We start from the raw sequence: 14741 nt of genomic DNA on the forward strand, positions 1-14741 counted from the left end.
TGGTTACCTTTAGCCATTTAGAAGACGACTTTCTTGGTTTTTTTGGTTGCGCATCAACTATAAGAGCACCAACTTGCGTTCATGGGTTGTCAAACAATTTATTTTCCCCACATTTGTGTTTTTGATCATAGAAACAACAACAGATCATTAATTTTTTTTTTTTAAAAAGCACGTGCTCTTTTATTATAAGTAAAGGGAAAGGCTTTTCACTTTTCGGAGTTTGTGTGGCTCACGAAAATATATGAAATGAATGAATTCTTTTGGAGAAGAGTTTAATAAAAACCTTTGACAAGGGCTACTCTGAGGCAATGAAATTTCTGTGTAGGATGAATAAAAAAGAATGGCTATCATGTCACTGTTGTCATCCATGTGGATAGAGAGTTTAACCAAATTACGCCAGGGGGGCAACGCAAACATTATAAGTAATGGATGGGGACCAATCGCTCCATGTATAATTGTTCATGAGTTCATCAAGTTTTTTTATTTTGTACCTGTGTATAATTCCATATATATATACATATATATCTCACATGTATATTAAATCTTGAATTCGTCAGGCTGAACCTTGTTGCGTTGGGGAAAATACAGTGTGGACCCAATAATTATATTGCTAGCAACCTTCTCTCTGGTTTCAAAAAAAAAAAAGACTTTTACGTTAGATTATTAAAAATACCATATCAATAGGGTTATACTTTGAGCATGTCATATATATATATATATATATCAGGTTTTTTCAATTATATATTTTGATCAAATCTAAAATATATACAGATAAAAAAGCAAAAAATATTGCTAATTGTTCTACAGTTTATTTATTTATTCCAATTCCAACCACTATGTGTTTAATGAAAAGGAAAAAACCTTTATACATAGTTAAGAACTTTCGATAGATATAGACAAAAGATTATATCCGCAGAAAATGTTGTGTACATGTTTGGATTTGGAGGAGGGCGTGTTTAAGTACTTCTATTTTGCTCTCATTTTAGACCCCTTTTTTGCTTAATCATTTTGGATCTGATTTCGTTTGACAATGTCTCTTAAACGTAACTAAGACACGGTCAGTTCTTAATGTTTTCAGTTTTTGGCAAACAACTATCTGCGTGTTTTTTTCCCCCCCTTTTTACCCTTGTTGAATGACAATCAGTATTCGTAGTTGTTGAATGGACATTATATCAGCCATTCAGCCTTAAAATTATATAAAAATTATGTATCTACAATTAAATATATGCCAGATAAAGTATGAAGCGCGCGTAGTTTTCTTTTTTTGCACGTCATGAGAATCCCAGCTGATAATGTTGAAAAAGATGATCTATAATTATGAGAACAATTATCACATAAGAAAAATATAAATTTGCTGGAAAGAATATGCCTGACCTACCAAATAAAAATAAAAAATAAAAAAATCATCGTTCAGGCCTCAAACACGCCGAACAATTTCATTATAAATTTATGGTATGAAAAGTAAGAGAAAGATTTAAAAAAATAATAATAAAAATAAAAGTCAAAAGAGTTCGGCATGGATTGGTCTTGATAAGATCCAAAAAGAGCAAAATTTAGCAAACCAAAAGCGAAGGCTGAAGAGAATTGAGCTAGCTAGCCAGCTTTTTGTAGCATGTACACCCAAGGAGAATGTTTGCCATCGAAGAAATTTTCAATTCCTTCATTGAAAAGTTTTTGTTTCCCCACGGAGAAAATTGAGGACAAAATGAATTAAAATCTGATAAAAATTTGGTAGATTTAATTTGCAACATAGTAATAATTGTTGGTGTGCAGTGGAAAATTTGCCCCACAAAGTCTTATTTCACCGGTCCAATTTTTCCACTACGTGGAACCTGACAAATATAGTGGTGTTATAAGATAATTCTTCCAGTTTTTAATACACCTGACAAAGATCATTCAAAGACATTAATATTGATCTTTTGCTAATAATTGGTATTAATCCTTGATTAAGGTAGTAAACTTTTCTTTAGATTAAGTTAGGCTTTGTAATTGCAAATATATGGTTCAGCTTCGGAGCAATGTTGTTCATTGACCATTTCGTGGTTAATTAAGGTAAGTTTTCCTCCAAATTAATTTTACTGATTTAATTAATAATTATATATATTTCTTTGCTCCTAAGTGATCTATATATACTGTAATGGCGGCTATATAATAAGTTTAAAAGGTACTTTTCTCAGTTGCTCTAAACATGTCACTTTCATCGTGAAGATGCTAATAAAAATTAAAAGAAAAAAATATTATTAGTAAATCCACATGAAAATAAGTACTTTTATTCTTCTCTTAATTTCTTTTATAAAAAAAAATCAATTAGTGGTACTTTCTTCTTAAAACGGATGAATACGTTATCGAACCACAGTTTTTCTAAGAGGATATTTCTTTGACTTTAATTTAATAAGTTAGCATGGAAATGATAGGTTTATCACTCAAAATTAGCATTTGACTTAATGACTAGGACATGGAAACAGTCATTAGTCTTTGTTAATCAGTGATATACATTAGTTTCTTACGTAAACTATCACCTACTATCAAGAACCCCTTTTCTCCCCACCAAGAAAAAATTTACGTACCACATAATACTTAATAGACTTTTCATCCTACAATGTCAGATTATTCTAATTAAGTTTAGTGTCAATGACAATTAACTCTACATTTGACAATCCACGGTAAATAACCATTGATTAGTCGTTTAATTTATTTGGAAAAGGTAAATACTTGTTTTTTTTTGTTCTGTCTTCTCAATTAAATTTTTGACCAATTATAAGCAAATATTGACGTACGAGATGGTTGGTGTTGACTGTAATTGAGAAATAAATTTTGATTAATAATTAAACCACGCCAGCATATGTGCTATATAGCCTTGGCCAGGATTGGATTTATTAAATATTTATTTTGTTTCTAATATTGTGTGTTAACAAGATGAAGTTTGTACACAACAGAAATAGGGTCCCCCTACGGCAGGAAATATTAATTGAAAAATACGTTCTCAATAAATGGAATTGATCCTGCAGATAGACGAAAGAACGAGTCTAACAAAAGTTCATTGAATAATTATTTTTAAGAGAAATTTGTTTATTATTAGGAGTAACTAAAACCAATAATTATGATATCAAAGTATTCTAATTATGAATCTTGTCATTAGTAACACAAGAAAAGATAAACAAATAATAAAGACCTGCAGGATGTTTTCGAAGTAAATCCACGAGTTCAGACAAAGAAAAACGACCGCCTCCAATAAAGAAAAAGAAAAATCCAGCTGACCCTTTTCAGCATAATTATTAACTTGATAAAATATCAACCTACCGGAAAGAAGAATCAAAGCCAGATTAAAAGAATCCAAGGCAGATTAAGACTTGCCGAGGGAAATTTATCTATGGATTTTTGAAGGTGAGTGTACTATTTTTTTTTTCTTTCTTTATTTCTTTTTCTTATTGAAAGATGAGTACTCTCCGGAAACCATAGGCTTACGCTGTTTTGCATATAACAGAGTGGGTTTACTTTTCTCAGCCGGAAAAAAAAAAAAAAAAAGAAAAAAAAAAAGAGTGGATTTGCTTTTCCGTATGTGTATATCAAATACAAAGGAGGTTATCGCACACAAATAAACAAATAAAAATAGAAAAATTAAGGCCCCATTATTTTTATTTTTCAAATCACAATTTAATCTTTTTACTGTAATATTTTCACTCATAAATATTTAAATTTAAATTTAAATTTAATTTCAACTGTAACGGCCTAGAAGAAGGGAGCTAATTACCTATCGCAAAATGGAGAACTCCGTGGTGTACTGGTGAGCTCATGATTCGGAATTCATAAGTTACTAGGTAGCTAGAAGGACAACGATTAGAAAATATGCAATATGAACGGAGATTTGTTTTTCTTTTTATTGTGAGCACATAAAAAAAATTATCTCAATTAGAGTTGAAATGAAGAAGTGTGACTTTTTTAAACTTGAAGTAAAGAGAGAAAAACAGAAAAAAAAAAAAAAGTAATTATATTTGAACTGTCTGACAACAATATAAATTGATGAATTTAGGGTTAACATGAATACTCAAATTTTAGTTGATAATTTTAATGGACCCTCTTTATTTTAAAACCAAACACTTATTTTGAAACTTCAAATAAAACTCGAATTGAATTATTTAGTTCAAATTGTTGAACCAAACAGGGCTTCTTATAATTAAACAAAAAAATAGCTAGGGCAAAGCGAACTTTGGAATGAAATTTTTTTCCAGGGACCACGTACAAAATTACTTTAATGATGCGTGGTATTTGAGACTTTTCAGTTTGTTTCCTTTTCTCTTTCTGGTAAGTACGTGGGATTTCGGGTTTCATTAATTCACCTTCGTGAATGAGCTGAAAGGAATATAAGAACAACCTTTTGCCCACAACGACCTTCTGTACTCAACGGTAACCAATTATCATGTCACACACAAAAAGGCCTCATAGTAGTTTCCTAGCTATACGCAGTGAATAGTAATGTAAAGTCCAAGTGAAAAAGTAATTCATGTTACGTTTCTTTAGTGAATAACCAACAATAGTACTACTTTGGCTGCAAAACGGGTACCGGTACTTTCACGTCCCTCTACATATACTCTGAAAATAAAAGAAGTAACCAATTAATAATGCCATGCAACTAGAAGAATTTTATTCTTTTACTTTCACCAAATCATGCAAAAAATTATACCTTCGTTCGGGTCAGATAACCAGTTTTGAAAAAGAAAACAGAATACTAATTAATATAATTATCACTAACCAAAACGCTCAACATCTATAAAAGAATAAAAAAATTATGAAACAAAAAAAAAATCATATTCAAAAGGTATGGAAGCAGCCTTTTGTCCTCCTCAACAAATTATTTGCATTGCCTAATTCCTCGAATTGTCATTTGACTTGGTCGGAAATCCCTACAATCGCACGTCTTTAAATGCTTGGACGAAGTAGGCAACATCTCTTCCTCACACACAAACATACATTTTAAGAACTACAAACAAAAACGATTAGGAGCGCTAGCCAATATTATCAAACACCTAGAAAAAGAAGTACAAGTTCTAAACACGACCAAATAAACTAGCTAATCTCTAACTAAATATAGTTAATTAGCTAGCAATGACTAAGCTACTCATTACTCTTGCAATCCTTTCCCTCCTCTTTTCTCTCCTGCCATCTCCCACCGCTGCAGCGGGCGGGAGGTGGCAGCTCCTGCAAAAGAGCATCGGCATCCCCGCCATGCACATGCAGCTGCTCAACAACGACCGCGTCGTCATCTTCGACCGCACAGACTTCGGCCGCTCCCAACTGTCACTGCCGGACGGAAAATGCCGCAATGACCGGTTTGACACTGCGCTGAAGGTCGACTGCACCGCCCACTCCGCCGAGTACGACGTCACGTCAAACACCTTCCGGGCCCTCACCGTCCAGACCGACGTCTGGTGCTCCTCGGGAGCAGTCATGGCGGACGGAACCCTCATCCAGACAGGCGGCTACAACGACGGAGAACGCCGCGTCAGGGTCTTCAAGCCTTGCGACGGCCGGACCTGCGATTGGCAGGAGATAGACCTCGGATTATCAGCTAAAAGATGGTACGCCACCAATCATATTCTGCCGGGCGGCAGGCAGATCATCATCGGCGGGAGGAGACAGTTCAACTACGAGTATTATCCCAAAGACACCGATAAGAACGTCCACAATTTGCCATTCTTATCGGAGACAAACGACAAAGGAATAGAGAACAACCTTTACCCTTTTGTGTTTCTAAATACCGATGGAAACCTCTTCGTTTTCGCCAACAACAGAGCCATATTGTGGAACTACGCGAGGAACCAAGTGGTGAAGAGATACCCACAAATACCCGGCGGCGATCCGAGGTCTTATCCGAGCACCGGATCGGCCGTGCTTCTGCCATTGAAGAATATCCAAGCAAGGAACGTTGAGGCCGAGGTTTTGGTGTGTGGTGGGGCTCCGAAAGGGGCTTACGTCCAAGCAGCAAGGAAAAAGTTCGTAGAGGCGTTAAAAACATGTGCTCGGATCAAAATAACTGACCCGAAACCCAATTGGGTAGTGGAAAACATGCCTAGAGCTAGAGTCATGGGTGACATGGCGTTGCTACCAAACGGTCACGTTTTGATAATTAACGGAGCCGGGTCAGGAACCGCCGGGTGGGAAAACGCCATTGACCCGGTTTTGAACCCAGTACTTTATCGGCCTGATAACAAAGCCGGGTCACGGTTTGAGGACGAAAACCCGACCACAACACCTCGGATGTACCATTCCACGGCAGTGCTTCTACGCGATGGGAGAATTCTTGTGGGTGGTAGTAATCCTCATGTGGGTTACAACTTCACAGGAGTGACTTTCCCGACGACATTGAGCTTAGAAGCATTTAGTCCTAATTATTTAGAGGCAAAGTTTTCAAATGTGCGTCCAAGAATATTATTGCCCACGTCACATACTAAGGTCAAGTACGCACAAAAGCTATTTGTTCGGTTTAGGATTGGAGGAAATGTGGCACAAAATTTGGTGTCAGTGACATTGGTATCACCGTCGTTTACCACTCACTCTTTCTCTATGAATCAAAGGCTTTTGGTACTTCCAAGAGGTCAAATACGAAGTTTAGGAAAAAAGACGTACCATGTTGAGGTTGCTATGCCTCGTTCCGCTATCCTTGCTCCGGCGGGGTATTATTTGTTGTTTGTGAATCATCAAGAAATTCCAAGCGAGGGTGTGTGGGTCCAACTCAATTAAGACTAACATATAATATAATAAAATATATAGATTGTACACTTTCTTTGTTGTTTGGGTTTGTAATTATATATACTCCCTTCGTGATTGTTTGAACATCATAAACGACCGAAAGTTGTATTTAGACATGTTTTGTATATATGCTGAATAATCGAATAAAATCAAGAAGATTCTCTAATTATTTGCCTATGTATCTTTACAGGGAATATGTCAAATTTTAAGAGGGTATAGTTTAAGGAGAATGGCTCCATATGCATAGTGCTCCAGTCGTTAAGGGGGGGAAAAATCAGACTGATGAATAAATTATACTTACGGGGCAAGGAAAGAAAAAATTAACTCCATGATAATTAGCCAATTACAAATATTTTTAGTCATTTTAGTAAACTTCTAATGATAAAGCGTGTAGAAGCTATATCCATATGTCTAAATATACAATTAATCTATAGATTTATCTAGCTCGTTTTTTCTTTATTAAGTGATGTATTGTTATATATTTCCGCTGCGCTATATTTGTTTCATTCAACAAAAAGGAAATAGGAAAGCTTCACATGGACTTTGATCTATACATAATGAAAGAACCCAAATTTACGCAAAACATGATATTATAATTAGAAAGTTTTTTTGGTAGGCCAGTACTACTGGTAGTATAAGTATTTTAGTGTTAGATCATATTAAAATTACACTGATGGGTTGTTTGATTGCTACATTCATGTCATGATTCGAATCATAGTTCGTAGTTCGTTATAATATTTTTTTTCACAAAAAACACACGTAAATCGAGAATAATTCTGAATCTACAAATCAAGCGCCTAATAAATTAAAAATATATACAAAATCGATAATTATTATACAAATTTAACGACTAAAAATAAAAAATTATATATAATTTATTTTTTCTAATACTACACGAAGAATTCCCAATTATCGCAAAATGAAACTCTCAAAATTTAACCAACTATTGAAGAAGTGACGTGATGATATGATTTATCATTCTATTTTATTTTTTATTTTATTTTTCCTGTCATAGGTAGTATTTGACATATCACTTATGAGGTTAGTACAATAGCTGGAAACGTTTTTAATTGCCAATAATTTAGTTGGGATTAATATAATAACTTTATATACATAAAAGAGTTAAAAGGCTTACTCAAAAAAAAAATCAAAATTTTTTTTTGTGTCACTATAAGAAAGTTTCTCTTTCTTTTTGACATGTAGCATTATTTTTCTATTTTCTTATTTTTTTAAAATATTTTCATGATTTTTACTTTTTTACTTTTTTCTTGTTTTTTTAATTTTTACTAATCTAAACTCTTAAGAAATAAAAAGTTAAAAAATAATTTTTTGAAAGAAAATTAGATCTTTATATTTAAAAAAAAATGCACATGTTGAATATACATGAGTAGTACGTACTTTCAACTAGTATTTATAAATGAGAGAATTATTGAATTTATAGAGTGCGTGGATCTTAATTTTTACTTTTTATTTTTTATCATTATTATTTTAACTAATATAATTATTTTATTAAAAAAATATTATAAAAGTAAAAATCTAAACTTATACTCTTAATAAATATATTTATACTAAGCATTGCCCGTCAACCAAAATACCTCGGTTGAAAATATAGATGGAGTATTGCGGTTCTTTTTTCCCCCCTTTGTTCTAATTATGCCCGGCTAGTAATGAAAACCTGAAATTATATATCTTCTTCTAAAAGAAAATTATATTTGCAGTCCAAATATTGGACCGGAAAGAATTATGCACCACTACTTTTTTATTTCTTGAAAAGTGGAAATAAAAAAAAAATTATAAATGGGTTACAATATTATAATCGCATCATAAGCGACGTGAGAAATAGACTAAATTCTATTGTTTATAAGTAAATTCCACACATGACTAATTAAACGGAGAAAAAATGACTAGTGCATCTGAACAAGAAAAAACCTATTGATGTTTCTCTTCTTCTTAACTTACAAACATAACCTACAAATGAAAAGTTTCACCGACTAAGGAGGATGATAAAGACAGAAAAGACCTAATCAAAATTAACGGTAACAACCTGAAGAATTAAACATATTTAATTATGCTAATTGTGATTTATTAGTGTACTTAATTTGATTTTCTTAATTAATTATGGTTATTAAATATTTCCTCAACTTTAAATTTTAAATATTTACAAGAAACTTTAGTTATTTTCAGTATTTACAATTCCACCTCGAAAGCACGTGGAAATACATACTTCCTATCTTTTCTTTTCTTTATATTTCTTTTTCTCTCTCTTTCTCTCATTTTCTCTCTCTTTTCTCTCATTCACTCTCTCTCCCTCTCAGCCCTCTCTCTCTCTCTCTCTCTCTCTCTCTCTCTCTCTCTCTCTCTCTCGGATCTCTCCCTCAGCTCTCTCTATCTCTCTTTCGCGTCTCAAAGATCAAGGTAAATCCTTTGAAAACTCACTCTTGAATCTTTGATTTTCTTTGGTGAAACTTGATTTTAGTTTGGTTTGGTGAAACTTGAGTTAAACTTGATTTTGAGATGGGTTTTGGTTGAAATCATGATGAAATTTGAGGGTCTTTTATTCTTTATACTTAGATTGATGATTGGAACCTGATTTTGTTTATTTCCCTTGAAAATATATCAAAATCGGACCCGAAAATGAAAGTTTTAGTCTTTTTCCTTGTGATTCAACCATTTTTGTTGGCCTACAACCTTCCCACCGGTCGATCGGGGCGGTCGACCAGTCACCACTCCATCAGCCAACTGGTGGAGTTACACTCCTCTGTCACCGGTTGACCGGTGCACACTAATTCCGACCCAAAACAGTTTTAAAACGTGTTTTGACCCGAATTTTAATGGAGAACCAAATCAACTTCATTTGGGAACTCAAAATGAGTGGATTACATTAATCCTTGTTTCATTCCATTTCTCTTGTTTGAGTTCCAATTCTCAAAGAATCACAATTTGAATTAAGAAATTATTTATGAACTTAATCAAGACACACTAGTATGATACAATTGTACATAATTAAGCTAGATTGTTTAAAGGTGAGGTTTAAACTCTAAACCGTTGTTTTGATGACAAAGCTAACGGCACGATCGGATGTGGAGGTTCAAGAATAGACAGTTGGACAACGTGAAGTTATCCGTAGATTGAATTGATATCCAAGAGGTAGGATGTTCTTGTCCACATCCTTATTAGCCTGTTTTAAATAATTTTGGCTAATGAAAACGTTTTAAAGATAAAAATGTATTTGACATCATTGAGATTTAAAGAAGAGTTTAAAACGATATTTTCTTAAAATGATATTTTGAGAAACGGTAATACACATGATGGCCTAGAGATTGAGGTATGGACATCATATCCTTGGGAGCAGATCCCGATGTTGGTTACCGAATCGATTTCGGATGCGGAAGCGTGGCAGTAGGGCGGATCAAGTATAACAAAAATTTTCACAAAACTTTTGAGATACTCTATAGATTATATTAATTTATGCACGAATAAATTAATCACATTAATTTATATATCAAGAACTCAATTAGGAAAAATACCTGGAGGCCGACTCGGATGATAACTTGAGTTCTTTGACCACGAACGATCCTTGCTCCAAAGCCTTGTGTTTAGAAAACCAAAGTCTTCCACGTCAATTCCTTGAATCTACGTAGACGTGTGTGTGGACACACTCGAGACTAAAACGGGTTTGATCAAACACTCGAATTTTCCACAAACACCAACGCATGCACGATGTGGAATTTTTTTGGGAGGAAAAATTTTTCCTTCTCTCTATAATAGGGATTTCGGCCAGCCTCTCTAAAATTTGGCTAAAAAATTATCACGCGTAATTTTGCATCATATCTTATTTATAGAGTAGAAGTCCAACTTCTAGAAGGAATCAAATCTCTCTCTCATATTTGAATTTTGAACAAAAATTCTCCTCTACCCTTAGGGTTTCCTATCCCTGTGTGTGGCGCCAATTGCAGATAAGGAAGGAAGAGAAAATCATCTTTTATCCTGTAGTCTAATTTTAATTCAAATTCAAATTCGAATTTAAGTCAAACTTAAATTAATTTGAATTCTAAATTGAACAACTTATCAAATAAGTTTAAAAGGATAAATTTAAATTATGTTCATGATTCAAATTTAAATTTAAATAATCACATTATTTAAATAATAATTAATTCTCAATTAATTATTTTTCGAGTATTTATTTTAGAATTCCATAATTTTAAAATTCTCATTTTGTCCTTTGTGTATGGTAGAATTACAAGGACGATGCGGGGACTAATGGACCTATAATCCCGAGCTCCAATAAAATTAATAATTAATTAAACACTTTAATTAATTAATTAATTCTATTAATTTCAATAGTTACTCCACTTTAAACTTGGAATTGAACTCTCGAAATTATAGACATTAATTACTTCTAAACTGTGAAGTGTCCATTTGATATAGTCATTGCATATAGATCAATCCTCCATAAATAATTCATAATTAGAGCTAGGTAGAATCCGTTAACCTCTCTAATTATATCTTCATCCTTAAGTACCATTGATTCTCTAATGGATAGTGATTCATAAAACACATTCATGAACTAGAGCGCTCTTACTAATCCAAGTACCGAATCAACACTCAAGAGAATTATTTATCTACTTCTTTCTCAAGAAGGAATGGATTCCATCTCGTATAATAACATTCACGGCTACCTACTTCATCATGTTTCCAAAATACAAGGAATAGGATTCAGGGTCTCGAAATCCGTACCGAGTAAATTAAAAAACACAAATCTATAAATAGGAGTCTGTTAAGAACTCAGGATTAAAATCACTTTATATATGACCATCGGTAAACTCAATTAGAATTTCTATGCTTAACGGAAATTATTAGAAATTCATATTGTGTCTATGTCCCTGTTCCACACAATCTCATTATGTGAAATACACTCATTTAATATCTCACCATATTAACAGTGCGGATAGCACCATTCCATTCTAAATGGGAATGACATGTATTAATAATGTTTTAATTAAAGATTCTGAACTTTAATTAAATTCATTATGAACAACGTTTTTTATTATTATCCTTAAACATTATCCTCTCGTATATAACACTTATATACAATGTTTAAGGTTACATAAATAATCACAGAATTTTCATTTGATATTCATAAAATATTCATAAATATATGCACATAAAATGATGAATAAACTCTTTTATTAATTAAATAATAAATATCATATTACATCTCATGCTTCTAGGATACTATTCCCAACAATCTCCCACTTGTCCTAAAGCAGGTGTGTCATGTCTCTAATCCCAAATCCATCTAAGTGTCGATCAAATACATTCAATGGCAATGTCTTAGTGAACGGGTCAGCAAGGTTGTTCTCTGACGCGATCTTCAGAACCACTACATCGCCTCTATCCACAATGTCTCTGATCAGGTGATATTTCCTTTCTATATGTTTCGCACTCTTATGGCTTCTAGGTTCCTTTGAATTAGCCACCGCTCTACTGTTGTCACAGAAGAGCTTAATTGCCTTATCCATATCTGGAACAACTTCCATATCAGTTAAGAACTTCCTGAGCCATGTAGCTTCTTTTGCGGCTTCACAAGCTACAACATATTCAGCTTTCATGGTAGAGTCAACAACACACTTTTACTTTATACTTCTCCATAACACGGCTCCTCCATTAAGAGTGAACACAGATCCAGATGTCGACCGTCGACTATCTTTATTCGATTGGAAATCAGAATCCGTATATCCGGTGAGAGACAGATCTTATCCAGAATATACTAACATATAGTTTCTCGTTCTCCTAAGATACTTGAGAATACACTTTACTGCAACCCAATGATCCAATCCTGGGTTAGACTGGTAGCGACTGACCACTCCCACTGCATAGTAGATATCTGGTCTTGTACACAACATGGCATACATAAGGCTTCCCACGGCCGAAGCATAGGGATACCGTCTCATATCTTCTTCCTGTTGTAGAGTCTTTGGACATTGCTCCTTAGAAATATGAATACCATGCCTGGAAGGCAAATTCCCTTTCTTAGAGTTCTACATCGAATACCTAGACAATACTTTGTCTATATAAGATGCATGTGATAACGCCAAAAGCTTTTTCTTGCGATCTCAAATAATCTTAATCCCAAGAACATAGCTTGCCTCTCCCAAATCTTTCATTTGGAATTGGTTGGTTAACCACTCCTTTACATCTGTCATCAATCCCACATCATTCCCAATGAGTAGGATGTCATCGACGTAAAGAACTAAGAAGACCACTTTCTCTTCTTTCTTGTACTTGTAGACACATGGTTCATCAATGTTTTGATCAAATCCATAAGACTTTATAGCCTCATCAAACCTGATGTTCCATGATCTAGAAGTCTGCTTCAGTCCATAAATGGACTTCTACAGTTTGCAGACTTTCTGCTCTTGGTCTTCCTCTATGTAACCCTCTGGCTAATCCATATAGATGGTTTCCTCAATATAACCATTCAAAAAGCTGTCTTGACATCCATCTGTCATATCTCATAGTCAAAATATGCTGCAATGGCCAGGAATATCTGGATGGACTTAAGCATAGCTACTGGTGAGAAAGTTTCCTCATAGTCAACTCCCTCCTTTTAGGTATAACCCTTAGCCACTAGCCTTAGTTTATAAGTCTCTACTTTTCCATCTACTCCTCTCTTTCTCTTGAAGATCCACTTGCATCCAATGGGTTTTACCCCTTCGGGTAAATCTACAAGTTGCCAGACTGAGTTAGAGTGCATAGACGCTATCTCGAGTTTCATAGCTGCTTGCCATTCTTCCTTATCAGAATCATCCATCGCATCCTTAAAGGTCGATGGATCCTCCTTACCGTCATCAGCAGTGACGATTTGGGCTTCCCCGGTATACCGATCGGGTAACTTGCTTACCCTCCCACTATGACGAGGTGCCATAGGAGTTTGATCAGGCACTGTGGTCTTTTCTCTGAGTGGTTCGACAACTCTTGTCAGTTGTGGTCCAATCTCATCGGAAAGTAACTCTTCTAATACTATCTTACTTCTGGTCTATCATATAGTCATGCTCCATAAAAGTGGCATTTGTCAATACAAACACCTTTTGATCTGCTTGACTATAAAACAGTCCTCCTCTTGTCCCTTGTGGGTATCCCATGAAAATGCATACTTCTAACCTTGGTTCCAATTTCCCGGTCTTTTGCCTCAGCACGTGTGCTGGACACCCCCATATGCGAATGTCTCTTAAACTAGGTTTTTGACAATCCGCAACTCTAGGGGTGTCTTAGGTACATACTTAGATGGAACTAGATTTAGAATATACATAGCAGTTTTTAGGGCATAACCCCAAAAAGAAGTAGGCAGTGAAGAATAACTCAACATTGATCTTATCATGTCGAGCAAAGTCCGATTTCTCCTTTCAGCTACACCATTATGCTGTGGTGTACCAGGTGCAGTCAATTGGGATACTACACCTTCTTCAATCAAGAAATCCTGGAACTCTTAGTCCAGGTACTCACCTCCTCGATTTGATCGAAGTGTCTTGATTGGTTTACCTAATTGTTTTTCAACTTCTGCTCGGAATTCTCTAAACTTTCTAAAAGTTTCAGATTTCCGTTGCATCAGGTAAACATAACCGTATCCCGAATAGTCGTCAATAAAGGTGACGTAATATTCGTAACCTCCTCTAGCTTGGACGTTTAACGGTCTACATACATCTGAATGTATCAGCTGAATGGGTTCTGTAGCTCTTTCTCTTTTTGTTGTAAAAGGCCTCTAGGTCATTTTACCTTCCAGACAAGATTCACAGACCGGAAGCTCGCCAACTGTTAGCTCGTGCAAAGGACCATCCTTTACCAGTCTTTCAATCCTATTTAGGTTAATATGACCAAGTCTAAGATGCCACATATATGTGTTATTTTCGTGAGAAATCTTTTGCTTTTTATTCTTAGGTTCGGCAACTCTGAACATTTCAGTATTAAGCAGTGAGTTAGGTATTGGCTCTATA

The 14741-nt window shown here is 34.5% G+C and overlaps 1 protein-coding gene across 1 annotated transcript; it reads left to right on the forward strand.

Moving 5' to 3' along the window:
• Positions 1 to 4683: 4683 nt before the first annotated feature.
• LOC21402335 (aldehyde oxidase GLOX1) lies at positions 4684 to 6913 on the forward strand. Its single transcript, XM_010106950.2, has one exon. It carries the CDS (start codon positions 5104 to 5106, stop codon positions 6736 to 6738), a length of 1635 nt encoding a protein of 544 aa, XP_010105252.1. The 5' UTR covers positions 4684 to 5103; the 3' UTR covers positions 6739 to 6913.
• The last annotated feature ends 7828 nt before the right edge of the window (positions 6914 to 14741 follow it).

Source organism: Morus notabilis, unplaced genomic scaffold, assembly GCF_000414095.1.
Source record: "Morus notabilis unplaced genomic scaffold, ASM41409v2 Scaffold262, whole genome shotgun sequence".
Lineage (NCBI taxonomy): Eukaryota > Viridiplantae > Streptophyta > Magnoliopsida > Rosales > Moraceae > Morus > Morus notabilis.